At 43.7% G+C, this 18,403-nt stretch overlaps 1 protein-coding gene across 1 annotated transcript in view; it reads left to right on the top strand.

Moving 5' to 3' along the window:
* Positions 1 to 269: 269 nt before the first annotated feature.
* Positions 270 to 18,403, top strand: part of SGK1 (serum/glucocorticoid regulated kinase 1) — a 75,947-nt gene continuing 57,813 nt past the window's right edge. The window contains exon 1 of the mRNA XM_053381961.1: positions 270 to 805. Coding sequence (XP_053237936.1) covers positions 737 to 805 — 69 coding nt within the window. The 5' untranslated portion in view covers positions 270 to 736. The remainder of the gene's footprint in view (positions 806 to 18,403) is intronic.

The raw sequence follows: 18,403 nt of genomic DNA, 5'->3' as shown, positions 1-18,403 counted from the left end.
GGCATGTTCTCGTCGAAGATAGTCTCCTTCGCCTGTCTGTATTGAGACGGCTCTGTTGTAATGCGAGAGCTGCCAGTATCATTTTCCCCTGGGGGAAACAGATTGCCTTGTGCTCCTTCTGTGCCCTGAGCTTCCCCCCCCCTCCATCCTTTGCACTTATTTCTGCTCCGCTGCCGCTTCCTGTGCATCTCTTTCCCCCCCCCCCCACTCCACCCCGCTGCTGCTGTTGAACTGCATCTCCCTCTGGAACTTGCACAAACCATCTCTCTCCTCCCAAACAGCAGTGAATCACACCATCACCTGAAGAAGAGCAATCGCCTGCCTGCCTGCCTGCCTGTCTGCTTTTGCTTAGGAGGCTTTCAGGAACCACACCGCGTAAAGCGAAGCCAGGTCCTCCCCCCACCCCTGCATCTCATCCCCAGCTGATTGGCTAACTGTCTCTGGATTCTATAGCGGCTCCTTTGATGTGCATGTATATGGAACGTTCTTTTTAAGCACAACTGGGGAGGGGGGGAGAGCTAGTCAGCAACAGCTGCTGCCGAGGCTGCAGTAGCCAGTGCAGCAGAATGAATGTGTGAGAGGGGATAAGTCGCCTGAGCCCAGCCTGTGCTTCTCCTGCCCTGCTCTGTCTTCATTCACCGGCTGCAGGAGGGACGCTGAGCGAAACAGATGCGCTGCTAGCGAAAGGGAGTCCTGCCCTGGATCTATCGCTGTGTGTCTGCCTCCCTCGAGGAAAATGGTCAACAAAGACATGAATGGATTCCCAGTCAAGAAGTGTTCCGCTTTTCAGTTCTTTAAAAAGAGGGTAAGGATGCTCTCTGAGCACATGTTGGGGTTTTTTTTTTAATTGATGTGATCATTTACTGTGATGCCAAAAGAGAGAGAGACGCCGGAGCATTAGGAGCGTGTTTGTGTGTGTGTTTAAGAGCGAACCGCCAGTATGGATAGCATGCAAAACTATGGTCATTTTTTTTAAACAGTGGCGTAATTGTACCAATTCCAAACAGAAAGTGCATTTTCGGCGATGATTGTGGCATTACGTAAATGCTGTTTGGTGAGGAATGTGTTGCTACTACTCACAGACCTCTGTCTAGCACCCAGAACAAGGCATTATCTGGAGGAAGATACCTAAAAAAAGAGGTGTGTGCATTAGCAGAGAAGGACCAGAGGTATAGTGAGAGAGAGAGAGCCAAGTGGTTTTGATTCTTGTTTCAAAGGTTATTGGCCACAATAGCTAAAAGGAACTTCCATGTACAGGAGCAGTATATCTCTGAATACCAAATGCTGGGGACTAACAACAGGAGAGAACTGTTGTGCTCTTCCCAGGGGTATCTAGTTGTCCACTGATGGAAGCAAAGCACTAGGCTAGATAAACCATTGAGCTAACCTAGAGGGACTTTTCTGATATTCTGAAGTTGTCTAATTAACTGTTAACTCTCTTTGGCAAATCTGTTTGTTTTTTTCTCCTCCCTCTCAATTTCCCATCTTGGGGTGGTAGGGTGGTGGAAATGCTCTGTGACCTACTTTAATTCCTCTTTCTGTAAAATGGGGGCATATGCCCTGAAATGTAGAATTATAAAGGTGAGCTCCGACAGGTGAAAATATAGGAAAGCATTATGCACATTAACACAATACAACAATATGTGGCTATAACGATGAGAACTGAGTGCCAGTAGGATCCCAGTTCTGCAGTTCTCCCACTCTGTCTCCCTCTCTCTTGTCCACTTCACCTGCTGGCTCCAGCCCATTCATTCACACCTAGCAAAGTGCTGCATTATATCACCTCCATTCATTGCTTTGTGCTAAGATGTTTGCAGGTTCAGCAAAACTATGGCACCGCCTATAATCTACCCAGTAACCCACAGCCGACCGAATAGCAATAAGAGCAGAGGCAGAGAAGAAGCATCAGGCAGGCACTTGCTGTGTAAGACAATGACAGCATCCCTAGCGCCACTAAAATACTTGGGTTCTTCTTAGCCTGCTTGCCTGATTCAGTGTGTTCGAATAATTGCAATTAGTGTTTCATGAGATGAAAGGCTGCATATTGCAATGCATGTGGAAATCTCTGTGTGTATACATGCAGTTATGTTCCCATATAGTTCCTTAGTAGTATGTTAACAGCACCTACCATCATTCAGGGATCTGATATTCCATCAAATTTTGCTAATACAGCAGGAACATTTTCCCCGTATGGTGGCAACACAGGAATTCTGAACAAACAAGACAAAAGCAAGACTGTGTTTTTCAAGCCAACACAGGTGGATAAGCTTCTACAGACTTCTTGTAAGGATTTCTTTTGTTTTTCTGAATGATTAGGGCTGGGGATTCTCTTTAATGAGGAGGAGTAGTAAAACAAGGCAGACAGTTCCGTTCATTCATTCACCCATTCCCATTCACCTCCCGCCTGCCTTATATGGAGGAAGCTGTCACTTCATTTAGCCCACCAGTCAAACTCGGAGAACCTCTGCTCAGACACCCGTGCCCAGCTCCTCTTCATTTCCGTGGCATAAATTAGGACCTCTGAATGATAAGTCAAGAGCAACAGCCTCCATGCATCAGATAGAAAACTGGAGACATCTCCCCAGCAAGGAAGGACCATAACTCAATGCTAGAGCATCTGCATGAAGAAGGACCCAGGTTCAGTTTCCGACATATCCATGTAGGGCTGAAACAAACCCCTGCCTGAATCTCAAAGAGTCACTGCCAATGAGTTAGATGGACCAAAGGTCTGACTTAGAAGACAGCTTTCTATAAAGCTGGTATGGCAGTACTTGTCCTCACTGCGGCCATGAGCCCTGTTCAGGTGTTCATAATATGGCTTAAGACACAAGGAGGGGAGAGCACCCATGAGCATGCCAGCTCTGCCCCATCTGCATTGCTCCCTGCACATTCAAGGATGGCTGTCTGCATTGGGGAAGCCTCCTGAACTCAAGGAGGCTTCTGCACGTTTTGTAATCTGGGTTTTCCAAGGTTCTTAAATTCATGGTAACCTTCTGCAGACTTGAATTGGTGGAGGGCGATGTGCATGGGGGTGGAACTAATGCACTTGCAGGTGCTCTGAGCTCCTCACATGTTCATTTAAGCCACATTATGAACATATGACTAGGTCTGCAATCTGTCCCTAAGGATGCAATCTTAAATTCACTTACTTCTGGATTCATATACAGGATGGTGTTGTAAGTCCCTTTAAGTTTCAGACCTATAATCTCTTACTCCCAGGTATAAGATGGTAGAATTGAAGCCCTGGTTGAGAGTAAAGTCCCACTGAAACTGGGCTTTACCTTTGATTAACTGTGCATAGGATTGGGCTTCAGGATAGAGATTGCAGGCAGAAAACCTAATGCAAGTGGTATATTTTTGACAAATTGCTTTGAGACATTTTGATCCCTCACTATCCTGAGTTCTTCCTGTGATCCAAAGCTACTGTGAACTATTTGCCACAGAATCCCTGATGTTTTAGACCTTGAGTGGCTATTTCTAATCAATAGCTGATCAATATCAACATGGAAAGGTTACTCAGCTCTTGTGTTTTATTTGTACAACAGTACCTTGTGTTACATTCAGTCTAAATTCATTGCAGAATTTTCTCCAAATAGATTTTAACCATCACCAAGGAATTCTTCTAGCTTCAGCCTCTGCCAAAAATCAGACAGGAAAAACACATTATGATTATTTGCCTGCTATGCTTTCCCTATGTTGAACTCATTTATGTGTGTGTGTGAATTGGTAACCACAGGTAAGATGCACCAACAGACTCATGAAATCCAGAGCCCCTTTTGGATGTCCAGATTTCAAGGATCTGCTGAAAAAGACTTTACCCTACCCTTGATTATAGCATCTCAGGGGTTGGGGGTGATTTTTATTGGAAACATGGCAGTGAGCAAAAGGGCGAAGTCCCACAGCTCACCCACCAAAATCTCAGTACTGGTCAGGAAGATGTTGTAGCTATTTACATTTTTAAAAAAGAAAGAAAAAATGGGCATGTTTAGTCTAGCCCTTAGCCATTGGCATAATACATAAGCCAACATATTTGGGAAATATGGAAAGAAATTTGATCTTTAAAGTTGCTGGAGATTTGGGTATCATGCTGAATGAACTTGTATGAATTAAGCAGGTTGGATTGCCATCTGTCATGGATGCTTTAATTGAGATTCCTGCATTGCAGGGGGTTGGACTAGATGACCCTTGGGGTCGCTTCCAACTCTACAATTCTGTGATTCCAGGCAACATGAGAACCTTTCTAAATTTTGTTGCCTGCTTCCTTGGTGATCTGACCCCCACAACAATACTCTGTAGAAGTGCCTGCGAATGAGCTTATAACCAGTGTTTTTTTTTCTTGTAAAAATGTTTAGGAGTACGCTCATTTTCCTACTCATATTGAAATACTGCCCCTCAATGAGGCCAAACTTAGATTCACAAAATGTTTAGGAGTATGCATACCCCTGCGGCCCCCCGCAGAAAAAAAGTACTGGCTATAAGTAAGAAAATGTTATTTTGATGAACTGGATCCTGAAACCATAAAAAACCCCAAAAATGTTATTTTCAGCCAAAAAATCCCAAACTGAGAGTACTTTGCTTACGACTTGAGGTTCTTCTGATGTTACACACACTGCTGCAGTAGCCCACCAGTGTAGTCATTCTAACGCTGCACATATAGGAGGCAGTAACCTGATTTAAATGTTATAGCGATTGTATGAAACTTCACACTCTTAAGGATTATATCCAATGCTAGCCCTACTCAGAATTAACCCATTGAAATCAATGGTCATGATTTAACACCATTAATTCCCAGTGGGTCTGCTTAAAGTAGGACCTGGTTGGCTACAGTCTAATGTTTATTACCAATACTCTGCATTCATTTAAATCAGGGGTGTGGGGTCTGTGGCTCTTCAGATGTTGGACTGCTTCTCCCCTGGTTCCTCACCACTGAACATGCTGGCTGAAGCTGACAGGACTTGGCACCTCACAACTCCTGAGGGAACACAGCCTGCCAATTCCTGACCGAAATCAAGCATTTAATTTTTCAGTCATAGAAGAAACGGAATAAGACAGTAAAAGTGTCTTCAGTAAGCAGACCGGAATTCTTGTTTCTTAAGGAGACAAACGTGTGCTTGTTCTTGTCTCTTGAAACCGTATTCATAAGAGAACAAAAGCAATAACACACAATTCATAATTTATATGCACCCTGAAGCAATAACCTGAAATGCATTCCATATCTTTCCAGCATTGTGGGGTTGCCATCTCTTTCAAGTGTGTGTCTTAAAACATGGTGCAAACAGAGGCATGGGGGGGTGTTTCCTACAGGAGTTACCTGTTTCAGCATGCAAATGGCCCCCCTTCTGAAGGTCTGGACAATTATGCAATGCCAGGAAGTGGGTGTTTTAGACAAGCTATTTTTGTTTCTATTTTATTATAGTAAGGTAGCGATTTTCCTATAATTTCTTGCAGATATAATTTCTTAAGTTTTTGAGAAAAATCACACATGAGTTTATAGCTTAGGCTGACAGTGTGTGTATTCCTTTATTACCTTGCTGTTTTCAGTAGAGGAGAAAATAATTACTATTTGATACAGAGTGGCATCATTCTGGTGCATCAGTAGCCTAATCTACAAAGACCAAGCAAATAACTTCTTAAACTGCTCCGGGCTGTGTGTGTTTCTCCTTGCTGAGGTATAATTCCCCCTTGGTTGGCTTCACGCTGTCACACGCTGTCTCTTGACATTTCCGAACATTTTGGGGTCATCAGAATAGAAATATTTGAGTTTGCTAGATGGAGGTCAGAGGCACGATGATTCATGCTTAGAAACTTTTAAGTGATAGTTATTAGAAACATTGGTCCTGCTCAATGAGAAATCAGATGTCATCCCCATTTAAATCAACATGCCTTCTTTGGCATTACCACAGCAATTGTGCCTGGGAGGAAAGCTTGATCTTACATTGCACGCCACCCCAATCACCAAGCAGGGATAGATTTCAGGGGTTCCAGTCACTTACCTAGAGATCTGTGGTGTCTTTATGATGTATGGTTTATTTACATATACCGTATATACTACCTGAGCCTATGATGGAGGGGTTCATAGCATTAACACTCAAGAGAGTCTTGCTTCTCCCATAGCCCAGCCTTGGGTTTCAGCAGACATCAGACATGGTTCTGTTTCCCAGATGTCCAGCTTGCCAACTTCTAGCTCACACACACAACTCCCAGTTCTGGCCTTTGTCTTTCTAATTACAGTGGTATCTCAGGTTAAGAACTTAATTTGTTCTGGAGGTCTGTTCTTAACCTGAACCTGTTCTTAACCTGAGGTACCACTTTAGCTAATGGGGCCTCCCGCTGCCACCGTGGCGCAATTTCTGTTCTCATCCTGAAGCAAAGTTCTTAACCTGAGGTACTATTTCTGGGTTAGCGGAGTCTGTAACCTGAAGCGTCTGTAACCCGAGGTACCACTGTACCAGTAAGCTGAGGAGGGGAGTGCCCTTCTTCTTCTTCTTTGATTACTCAAAGCCAAGTAAGATTGGCTTCCATGAACATGGTCTTAACAGTGAGTCTGTAAGTGACTGTGGAGGCCAATTCTGGATCCACACATCCTTCCACAGTGGGGATGTAGATTTCCAGGCAGGAGTTGATCACGGTGAGGTTTTGCCAAAGGTGCCTTCCTCTTAGCACATGTTTCCGTTTCATCCTGAGTTCAATTGTCTTCAAAGTCTATGACACCTTTGGTAAAGACTGTTCATCAATTGGAGCGCTCGCAAGCCAGTGTTTCCCAATTGTCTTATACAACATTTTTTTAGATTTGCCTTGAGAGAGTCTTTAAACCTCTTTTGTTGATCACCAGCATTAAGCTTTCCATTTTTAAGTTTGGAATAGAGTACTTGCATCCAAACAACATGACCGCACACAGCCAGTTCTTTTGTTACCTTAATGGCCCATACTTAGAGAAACTTGTGCGGCTATTTCATCAATTTGAATCTTTGCTTAGATTTTAGCACTTGCTGGATCCCAGAATTAGAAGGGGGCCCAGGCATACTGCCTACCCTGGAAAAAACCCACCCTCATAACACCACCGAAGGACAAGATTGTAAGTCCAGATACTGTTCCAAGGGCCGCCCTAATGTGGACATCCATGCTTGCTCCACCCTCCTGCCCTCTGCACATTCAGTAGAAGGTCTGAAGGGGCAGGCAATGCACATTCCATTTTTCTTCGTATTAGTAATATAATTTTCAAAAAACAACAACAAAACAGAGTACTTTGTAGACTGGACTGGCAATTTGGGCTGCCATATTAAGTTTTGCCCAAAGTTGAGCTTTTGGGGCAAAATCACAAAAAGAAATGCCGTTTTTGAGCTATTTTTATGGAAAAATAGCCCAAACGGCACTGCTGATGTGGGCTGCCACGCGTCCAGATTTTCCTGGACATTTTCCCGATTTCCACCTTGACACTGCTGCCGACAGCAGTATTCTGTATATGTCTGGGACAATCCAGACGTATGGCAACCCTGCTGGCGATATCCTGAGAGGATCTGATCAGCAAACCATGGGGTGGGGAATATTGAAATGCATTTTCTATGTCTCCTGGGATGTAGAGGTTACACTTCTTCCTATGCCTGCATATTTATATATGCCGAAATTGCTGCCAGATGGCTTTAATAAGAGCTGTTTCAAAGTGCACCGTTTTATTCTCCCCACTCTGTCTTTGATGCTCCTTCCCTTGAAAAAAAAAAAGTTTATTGCTCAGCTTCTTAAGAGAGATCATCTTCAGCTTTCATGAAATAACATGGTGTGACATCTGATCAAATGGGATGAAGGAAAGAGAGCAGGGAGAAAGAAACATTTTGCGAGCACCAAAATGTCCGTCTTACTAAGTACAGTGGCAGATAAAGCAGTAACCTAGGCTTTTCCCAGTTTTATTAAGGGGAAGCTATTTGTCCGTTGAGAAAGGCTAAAAAGATAAATAAATGATGAATGGGAACAAGAATGTAACACTCTCCAAAAGGCAGCAAGAGAATGCAAGAAACGACTCTTCATTGTTTATTTATACTCGGGTGGATTTAGGGTTCATTAATCAAAAGCCTGAGAAAAAGATTAAAGTCTTGTCAACTGGCTTATCCTAGAAAATGTTCAGTAATTAGCAACTTGGGCCAAGCTATGAAGACAACTCAGCCCAAGACAAGATGGCGCCTGTCGCCTGCTCACTCCATGTTCAGAAGCTGACTGGACTGGCAACTGAATCAACACTGGCAATAGGGCAGCCACTTCTATCACACTGGAGAAAAACAGGCTAGTTTAGGAGGCACAGAGAGGCTATGTGGCACACACAGCTCTGTCTACCAACAGAGGAGAATGGCTAGTAAGCTCAGGAAAAATGGCTCCCCCCCCCCATCTTTGGGAAGGGCTGTAGCTCCACAGAAGAGCATCTATCTTGCATGTAGATGGTCCCAAATTCAATGCCCAGCATCTCTGGGAAGGGCTGGGTGGAGGGACCGCCCTTAAACTGTGGGGAGCTGCTGCCAGTCAGACACTACTGAGCCAGATGGAACAATGGTTTAAGGCACCTTCCTATGTTCCTAACTGCTTACTGAGGCTGCCACCTCACTCACTCTGGCTAATGGTAGGGCTGGACTTGTAAGGACAAAAGAGACATTTCCTGCTTCATGCTTTCATCAATTTCTCAAAACTTGTAAAAAGTGATATTCTGTGTTTTGGCAAATGCACTCACATCAGAATCAAGAGTGACCAGTTTCTGAACTGAATATGCCCTGGGCTTCAAGCCTACTTGGGCCATGCACTCCTATATATGTTCTTTGTCCTAATCCAGCACAGGTAAGGTTCGTTGTGGTGAGGTGGTAGACTCTGCACGTGCTCAAAGGCACTTCCTTATTACAACTGCATTATCATAAAATACAAATGCACTGACTGACAGGATCACACCTAGCCTGGCAGGGGTCCAGCCAGACTGGACTGCCAAGGGCTGAGAAGCAGGACATGCAGGTGATGGCCATTCTCTCTCATTGGCTCCAGCATCTGGAATTCAGAGGTCTACTGCTACATGGAGGATCTATTTAGCTTTCCTGGCTACTATTTGCTGATAGACACATCCTTCATTTGTCTAACCCATGGTTGGCTAACTTCTGGCCCACTCGATGTTGTCGAGTGCCAGCTCCCATTAACCTTGGCCAGCATGGCCAATGGTCAGGGACAATGGGGAAGGGGAGAGGGCAGCAATATCTATTAGGGTACTGATTGGCACATTTTAGGTCTGATCTCCTGCACTGAAAACAATTTATGTAATTAGCATGCAAGTGAGATGGGGTAAAATGCTTTGCTTGCTCAAGGGGGGTAAGCTGCTGAGGAGGAGAGTGCATAATTATTTGCCTGTTTTCTAATTGCATATTAAGAGCCCTATAACAGTATTTAAGTCCCTTAAAAAGAAACATTTAGAGCTGACTGTATGTGGTTAAGTAGCATTTGTGGTATAATTCTTGGGAAATATGCTTTATGCTCTGCTTCTTGCAACATTACTTTTGCAGAGCCAGGAATAGATCCAAGAAACCACTGCAAACTAGACTCTTTAGGATGATAATCGCTTTTCCCTCGGGAGACAGAAGGGGAAATCTTGAAAATGCCAGCTAGATCTGGGACAGTTGCCTATTTTTTAAAACTGTCTAATGCTTTTTTTAAAAAAAAAGGTGGAGGCATTCTTTTTTCCCCTTTCTTCAACTGTTAGTAAGTAGCATTTAAAACAGATTTCAACAAAATAAGACTCTGGTGGGCTACAACCCAAATAAGAAGCAAATGTCTTTCCCATCATACTTTTCTTCCCTTGATACTGGGCAACTGAATCACTGAAGTTTAATTGCATCTAGTAAAAAAAAATACAGGTGCTCAGCTTCTCTTTGGAACAGACTTAGAATGTTTTTATCTCGTGCATTCAGCAGAGCAGACCCCCTCTGAGCATCCCATGTGCTAAGCAGATGGGGAAGAGGACAAGGTGAAATGAGAGAAATACTTCTGAGAAGATGACAATGCACAAAATTGGACATTTTCATGAAAGTTTATTATTATTATTATAAAAAAGGCTGCTCCTAAGGCCATGCAATGGTTTGCTTGAGCAAATCAAAAGAAGGAAAGAGAATGTCCAGTGCTTCTCAGACTCTCAGGTGAAACCTCAGTTTGGTAGGGACCAAGTAGGGTATATACAAGTTTATGAACTCTCATAATCCACGTGTAAATTTGAGAAGGATGAGCCCAACCAGCACCTTTTTTTAAAATTACTACTGCAACAGCAATCCAAGAAAATATCCTTGATCACGAAGTACATAAATTATTTGTGGCCACAAAGATATCTCTTGGTGCTCTCACAAACTAAAACCACGAAGGAGATGGTCTTGAAACATTTGTGAGGTAGCAATATAAGCATGAAAAGGACAAAGGGAAACAAGCAAAGGGAAAAGGGAAATTGTGAGGATGAAGAGATCTCCATATCTCCTCCATATCACTTCTCTGACTAAACATCAGGATGAACTTTCTGACAGTAAGAGCTGTTTGACAGTGGAACAGACTCCCACAAGAGGTGGTGGGCTCTCCTTCCTTGGAGGTTTTTAAGCAGATGTTGGATGGCCATCTGTCATGAATGCTTTAGTTAAGATTCTTCCATTTCAGCAGGTTAGACTAGATGACCCTTGGTCCCTTCCAGCTCTACAATTCTATGATTCTGTTATTCAACCCTTTGCCTTTGCTGGATCTCTTCTACAGTGTGGTACCTCTGTATCCATATGTATCCGTGTGTAGTAGATGTGGTGCAATACTGAGAGGAGAAAGGCAGAGAATAAAATCTATGGGATCTCCTTTCTAACATCATACATAGAGGAGACTTGAAGTGTCGGACATGCCAACTCTCCACATTTTTCAGTCCCTCTCCTGTAATGTCTATGATCTGTTGCTTGCTCCAGACCAGGATTCCAAAGTGCTCTGAGCTAAGGATAAATTAGTCCACTTCAGGACACACAGAAAATTCTGGAAGGGAAAGCATGAGTCTGCATGTTAAATGTGAACAAGGAAAGTACTGTAAAATAAACCACTTCATCTAATAAGTATAGCCTTATTGCTGTCTCTGGCCTCTAAACACAACATCTGTAGATGCCTCTCACTCTGTTTTTGGAACATGCAGCAAAAGTGTGAAAGGAGGCTTCATCCAGAAAAGATCTGATTGGCATTAGATAGCTTTGGACATTTTAACACTACCTTGCTCTTCATACCATTCATGCCATTTGAATGACTGCAGACAAGAGGAATGATATGATATTCCCATCCCTCTCCTGTGCGTGTTGGATGTGCCTCTCTGAACATGTCTATATCTGTGCTCAGGGAAGGACAGGGAATTTGGAATGCAGTTCTTGGAAGCTGCTCATCTGCTGAGTATGATGACAGTTCTGCTATCATAACTCATCTCAACAGCCGTAACATCACTTACTGTAGGCTGCCCTCCTTAGACGATCCCAGCTGGCACTAGACCAGTGCAAAGTCAGAAACTATGAGCACGTCTGGCGAGAAGAGAACAATACAGAAGTCTTGATCTCCTCGGTAGCTGATGCAGGAGGTTGCCAAATAGGCCATTGCATTGCTTTGGCAGACAAACAAGCTGCATAAGAGCTCCTGGGAAAATGAAATGAATGTCATAGTTTTGTCACACTGTGAAATCGACGAATGTCATCTGCAGGGAGTGAGTGTCAGTGCCTATTAAAACCATGATACTGAAACTGCACAGTTTCCTCAGGGGCTTAGAGAGAGCCCTTCTGGATCAGACCAAAGGCCCATCTAGTCCAGCATTCTGTTCTCACAGTAACTAACTAGATTCATGTGCAAGCCGCACATGAGCGCATAGCTGTCTCCCATTCATGATCCCCAGCTACCAGTATCTAGAGGCATATTTCCTCCGTTATTGGAGGTGGTGCACAGCCATCATGATGAGTAGCCATTGATAGCCTTTCACTTCTTCAAAGATACTACCTGGAATGCTTTTGCATTCTGCAGTGTACCACTTTCCCCTCCCACTGATATACCTTTCCCCTATCAGACTGGGAGATTAGACATTTGCCTTCCCCTTGTGGAATGCAGAATGACCAACATTTCCAAAGCTCTATCCACAGGGCAGCTCACATATCCCCTCCATCTGGCAATTCTGCCCAAAGGAAGACATTCAAGAATTTGAATTGTCCTCACTCCCAGATGCAATTAAGCCCTAAGTACGTGACTGAAACACTATATATCCCTCCCCTACCAACTGAAGGTAACCTTCATGCATTTGATGAACAAGGATACTCGGGCATAATGCATTATTGCTTGTTTTTAAAGTGCCTTAAAACTTTAAAGTTATTGTTCCTGCTGCAAGAGACCAGCAGAACTACCCTCAGGCTTGATGGTCTTCCCGTTAACCTTGCTTCACCCTTCAGTCAGCAAACAGGTTGAAAGGGGAATGGGATGCTATATTTAGTTTCTCCTGTCCTCCCCTTGATTGGTTCTGTTTGCACCACCTTACCAGGGCAACACATAAGTAGACATGACTGTTGCATAAGCATATATTTGGATTAGGAGTGCAGCATTCTTCCCTCTCCTCATAGCTAATTCATCAGCTCAGACACCTTCTGACTGACATGAAGCATGTCTAAGGTCCATTGATTTCAACAGGAGAGACTGAAGGCTGTGCTCAGCACTGCCATTGAAATCTGCCAGACCTCAAAGTGCTTTGATTTGGGCCGGATTGGTTTGTTGGTGTTAGGACAGAGTTTCAGAGTGAGACAGATCGCATTTACTTCTACTGGAGACATTCATGAATAAATACTCAGAGATATCGGCTTGCCTTTGATGATGCCTCAGATCAAAGGGAATCCATAAAGAGCATCTCATGAATGCCAATGAGTATCTGGAGGGTGAGTGTGTTGGAGAGAAGTAGGAGCCAGACAAGCTCTGAGGCAAGGATTCCCTAATGAATCTTTTCAGGAGGTTATGAGCATCTTTGAGTCTGAATGCAGAAATATCTGATTGCTGCTCCTCCACCTTGCTGTAAATGTGCAAACAAACATGAGATCCCACAAGGAGTCTCTCTTCCCTCCCTTTCCTTCACTTGATCTCTGGCAGTGACACTGTTTCTAAAGCTATCAATATGTTTGAAAGTCCTCGCTATTTCTTCCTATAAACATAAACCTCCCTAATGACGCTTGCCTGAATAAATTGGCTCAGGTGCCTGCTTTCATCTGGATCAAGTCATTTTCAATCGCACCCAAGCCCAATTCAAAGGGAAACGGAAAGCAGCTTATGTAACTACCCCCCCTCCATCTTCCCCTGGCTGGGAAGCCTACTAAATATGTATAGCATTGGATTTCACTTTTAGGACTGCTCCATGTTCACTTTCTTTGGTGTCAAGCATCTCTCCAGGTGTGTTTTTCTAAAGATTTATTCTTTAACCAGAGATGGCCACTAATCAGTAGGTTCGCGTGTTTGTTCAGCAGTCTTGTCCCCACAGGAATGTGAAGCGAATGCATAGTTCTCCCTCAGGGCCGGTGCAAGGATAACATCGTTCCCTTTGGTGCTCATCCCCAGGCAAGAGCTCAGATTTATTGCTCCAAGGATATTTAGTTTCATGGTAATTTTAAAGAAACTTGGGATCCTGATGTTTACATTCTTTCCCTCAACGTAAGGGGTTCAGTCTGTCCGCTGTTTATATGCTTCCCCAGTCTGCACTCTAGTCTGGTTTATTATTCCGACTTTTTCTCAGCAAAATCTTACTCCACTTCCCTTATTACTGTATTTACACAGTGGTGCAGTATTTGCTGTGGCAATGCTCCTGTTTGTACACATACGAAGTTGCCTGGCACAGAGCCATGCCTCTGGCCAGCAGGGGCTTTCCAAGGACTCGGGCAGAGGGCCTTCAGATTGAAAATGCCAAAAAAAGAGAGGCCCAAAAGAGGAGGACACAGATTTGCATAAAGTTGGCATATGACCATTCAAAGGAGCCAACTCCTAGGAGGTGAGGTCCCTTTGGGCTCCCCAATAAAATATTTGAGGGGGCTGGGTTCCCCAAAAGTAGATGGACATTGCCATTCAAATGGTGTGAATGCACTGTGTCATGTGATCAATTATGCAGGGTGGGGCTTACACACACCCCCACACAATATTTTATTCAAGTTGGCACCCCTGTGCCCATTTATTTGTATAGATGCGCGTTGGAAAGAATTGCTATAATTCTAATAGAAATACACACCATAGAGGAGTGGCTTCTCCAGTCCAGAATGAAGCCCCGACTCAATACGAACCATATCAGATAGCAGAGAAGTTCAAGATGGGGAGATTCCCCAGAGTGGATCCCCTATAGTCCTCTTGCAAAACACTGAGAGCTATTAGAAGTGACTGAAATCCAACAGGAGCTTCCTCTACACCTCTACAAATCTGATTCAGTGCTGCAATAATCCCTATGCACCCTTCTTGAAATAGGCCTCATATGAATTGTCCATTAAGGCATACATAGTCAGGCCCTCCAAGTGTCCCTATTTTCCCAGGACGTCCCAGATTTACAGAAGCCATCCCAGTTTCTGATTAGATCCCAGAATGTCCCGCTTTTCCTTAGGACATCCCTATGGAGAAATGTTGGAGGGTATGGAGTTTTCCGACCCCTGCACCATCTGAGCAGGCCTGTATAGGGAAGGGTTTTTTATGTTTATGTTTTATTATGTTTTTATATGTGTTAGAAGCCACCCAGAGTGGCAACCCTGTCAGATGGGTGGGGTATAAATAGTAAAATTCTTATTATTATTATGTGATAGGGCATCCCTATTTTCATCAGAGAAAAGTTGGAGGGTATGAATAGGATGGAGCTGAGTGGCTGCAAACAGAGTAAGGTGATTAAATGAGCCCTTTGACATTGGTGGGATTTAAGTAGCCTACCTGTGTGCAGGATTGCACTCTAGATCATGCATCTTCTATGATTTCAGTTTCCACTCTTCCAAGCTTTAGGATCCAGTGTAGGAAGTGGAGCTGTAAGCATGCATGAAAAGTCTCTCCACAGCCACTGGAGTGTTTGAAGAGCAATATTCTATCACCCTAAATGCATCCCTCAAGAGTAGGGGCACTATAATTTAGACAGTGCCTGTCTAAAACCTTGCAGAAAAGAAGCGGCAGAGTCCTCAGGAGGAACATAGGTATCTCAGCTCATTATTATTATTTTGAACCTGCTGTTTATCTCATAGTTTGTACCTTTTGTCTTGACAGTGGCTCATCTGTGAGTAATGTCACTGGTTATGTTCCCCCCGGGGTCCAAGTTGGATGGCTGCACTTTTAATAACTAGGTTTGCAGCTTTGATTTATTGTGTTGTTGAATAATTCCTTTAATGCTTTTAGTGCTGGTTCCTCCTTGAGTCTCTAGTTTATACACTCCATCCTTCCTCTAATCCTCTCAGGGGAGAAATATTTCTCTATTTTGGCTTTCTCTCTGGCAGGTGGATTTGCTCATCTTGTCCACCTTTTACTTTGGCTTGCAACCAGATTACTGAAGCAGCAAAAATGGCCTCAAGGATACCATTTATTGAAATTAACTTCTGAGCTGCCTGTGGATTATTGGCTGCTATCATCTCTCGGCCTGGCTTCCAGTTTTGGACTGCCTGCCTGAGGTGGTCAGAGGCAATGGTCTGTGGTGATTTAACAGTGTTAAATGACAGCCATTTTGGAAGTTTAAGTTAATTTGCAATGTTCGAGGAAACAAAGTAACACCATTCTAACTGTGTTTTTGGTTGGGAGATAGCTGGCCCTGCAGATGTTGTTGGATTACAACACTCATCATACATGTAAACTGTCCATGCTGGCTCTGACTGTTGGGAGTGGGAGTCCAACAAGATTTGGAGGGTCACATATTTCCCATCCCTAAGGCAAGTCATTAGCAGTGCAATCCTACTCATGTCTACTAAGAAACAAGTCCCATTGAGTTCAATAGGGTTTACTCTGAGGTACAGGGGTACACGGTCACAGCCTTCATTTGTATATTTCACTGCCACCACCAAAGTGACTGACAGAGTGGTTGGCCAAGTTGATTGAGAGGATGTTGGCAAGCCAGCTGCAATCAACCCTGACAGACCCTCCAAGTCTCCCTATTTTCCAGGGACGTCCCAGATTTACAGAAGCCACCCCGGTTTCTGATTTGATCCAAGAATGTCCTGCTTTTCCTTAGCATGTCCCTATGGAGAAATGTTGGAGGGTATGGAGTTTTCCCACCCATGTCAGATGGGTGGGGTATAAATAGTAAAATTATTTATTATTATTATTATTATTATTATTATTATTATTATTAGATATCCCTATTTTCATCAGAGAAATATTGGAGGGTATACCCTGAAGGAAACAGGCTTTCTTGACTGATTTCAGTCTGGCTTCAGATCTCTTTACAGCACTTAAACAAACTTGGTCACACTGTTTGATGATCGTCTTTCAAAGAATGACAGAGATAGTGCTACCCTCCAGTGTCCTCCTGGGGTGACTCTAGCATCATGTTCTAGTTGGGCCTTTGGCCTGATCCAGAAGGGCTCTCTTTATGTTTTCTCAGCCCCTGTGATGCAATTCTGCAGAGAGTTTCAGCACCGCTGTTCACTGTTATTTTATATTATTTCTTGGTTTCAGAAATTGTTTTATTATGATCATGGCATTTTGTTATCATCATTGTTGTGAACCACCCTGGAAGACCAGACTATAAATCCATCAGATAAATAAGTAACTAAACAACAGCAGCAATGCAGGTTGTTTACAAATCCCTGGTTGCGCTTTGTACGATTGCCACAGGTAAAAAATGTACTTTTAAAGGGAAGTGCACTATCATCAGGATGAGCAATCGTAAGAGGAAAAACAGACCTCAGACAGGGCTTGATGGTGTGTTGATAAAGACAAGTCCATCCTGGTATGTGTGTTTTTCATGTACCCACTTGCAAAATTATATGTTATCTAGCATCTGTTATTAGCCTTTATGCATTGCCTGCCTTCTTGTCTCTCCTGTCTGTGAATCACTTAGTTTTTAAGGAAATCTGAGCCACTTGTGTTCAGTCTGGGTCACATTGACCCAAACTCTGATGCTTTCAAATGAAGCTGTATGGACGCCAAAATGAAATCCCAGATGCTCTCCTACCTGGAGGGCTTTTCGCTTTAGATGATAACCCTCCCTTATGTAATGCATATTTTTAGTCTTATTAAAGCTGTACCCTGTCTGCGTGCCAGGGGAAGTTGTTTACCAGGAAAGGTCTTTGGAATCCTCTCACATATACTCATATACAAACAACTAGGCATGTGGAATAAGGAAATGAAAGCAAGCCATCTCAGACATAGATTTCCTAGTGCTCAAGCAGCTATGAGGAAGCCTCCAGCCCTGAGACTCCAACTGGTGAATCACTGTTGCTGGCTTCTCTTCATCATCTGTTTCCAAAACAAGGATTTGTGTTGCAGTGGTCCTAGCAAAGGATTTTTGCAAATCTATTAGAATTATTTATTTTTTTAAAAAAAACCTAAGGCAGGCAATATGTTTCTTGCAGTTTGTAACCATGTGCTTGGAAGAATAGCAGACTGAGAAAAGATACAATGCAGTATAAATGTCTGAAATGTTTTTGTTGTTGTCACTGCCTGTTTGATGTTTATGGATGATGACATGATACTCTTGTCCATTATGCTACTGTGGAATCATGTGCTCTTGTGCTAGCAAAGGATGGAGAGCTTGTGTAGAATTGCCCAGTCAAGCCTTGTTCTCTCCATCTGTTTCTCTCTGACCCTGGGGAGCAGAAAAACCTTTCTTAGACTGAGCCAGACCATTGGTCCATCTAGATTAGTATTCTCTACACTGACTAGCAACAGTTCTCCACGGTGTCAGTTTTCCCAGCTCTGCCTGCAGAAGCCAGGGAACAAACCTTGGAATGCAAAGCATGTGCTCTACAGCACTGAACAAGACAATGCAAGTCCAGGTCTGAATTACTATTCAGAGCTGGACTTGCATTGTCTTGTTCAGTGCTGGATCGACTATAGTCTAAAAGGTAAAGGGACCCCTGACCATTAGGTCCAGTCGTGACTGACTCTGGGGTTACAGCGCTTGTCTCGCTTTATTGACCAAGGGAGCCGGCGTACAGCTTCCGGGTCATGTGGCCAGCATGACTAAGCCGCTTCTGGCGAACCAGAGCAGCGCACGGAAACGCCATTTACCTTCCCGCCGGAGCAGTACCTATTTATCTACTTGCACTTTGACGTGCTTTTGAACTGCTAGGTTGGCAGGAGCAGGGACCAAGCAACGGGAGCTCACGCTGTCACAGGGATTCGAACCGCTGACCTTCTGATCAGCAAGTCCTAGGCTCTGTGGTTTAACCAACAGCGCTACCCGCGTCCCTTCTCCGAC

Source organism: Podarcis raffonei, chromosome 3 (assembly GCF_027172205.1).
Source record: "Podarcis raffonei isolate rPodRaf1 chromosome 3, rPodRaf1.pri, whole genome shotgun sequence".
Taxonomy (NCBI): domain Eukaryota; kingdom Metazoa; phylum Chordata; class Lepidosauria; order Squamata; family Lacertidae; genus Podarcis; species Podarcis raffonei.
This window is presented reverse-complemented; position numbering and strand designations above follow the sequence as displayed.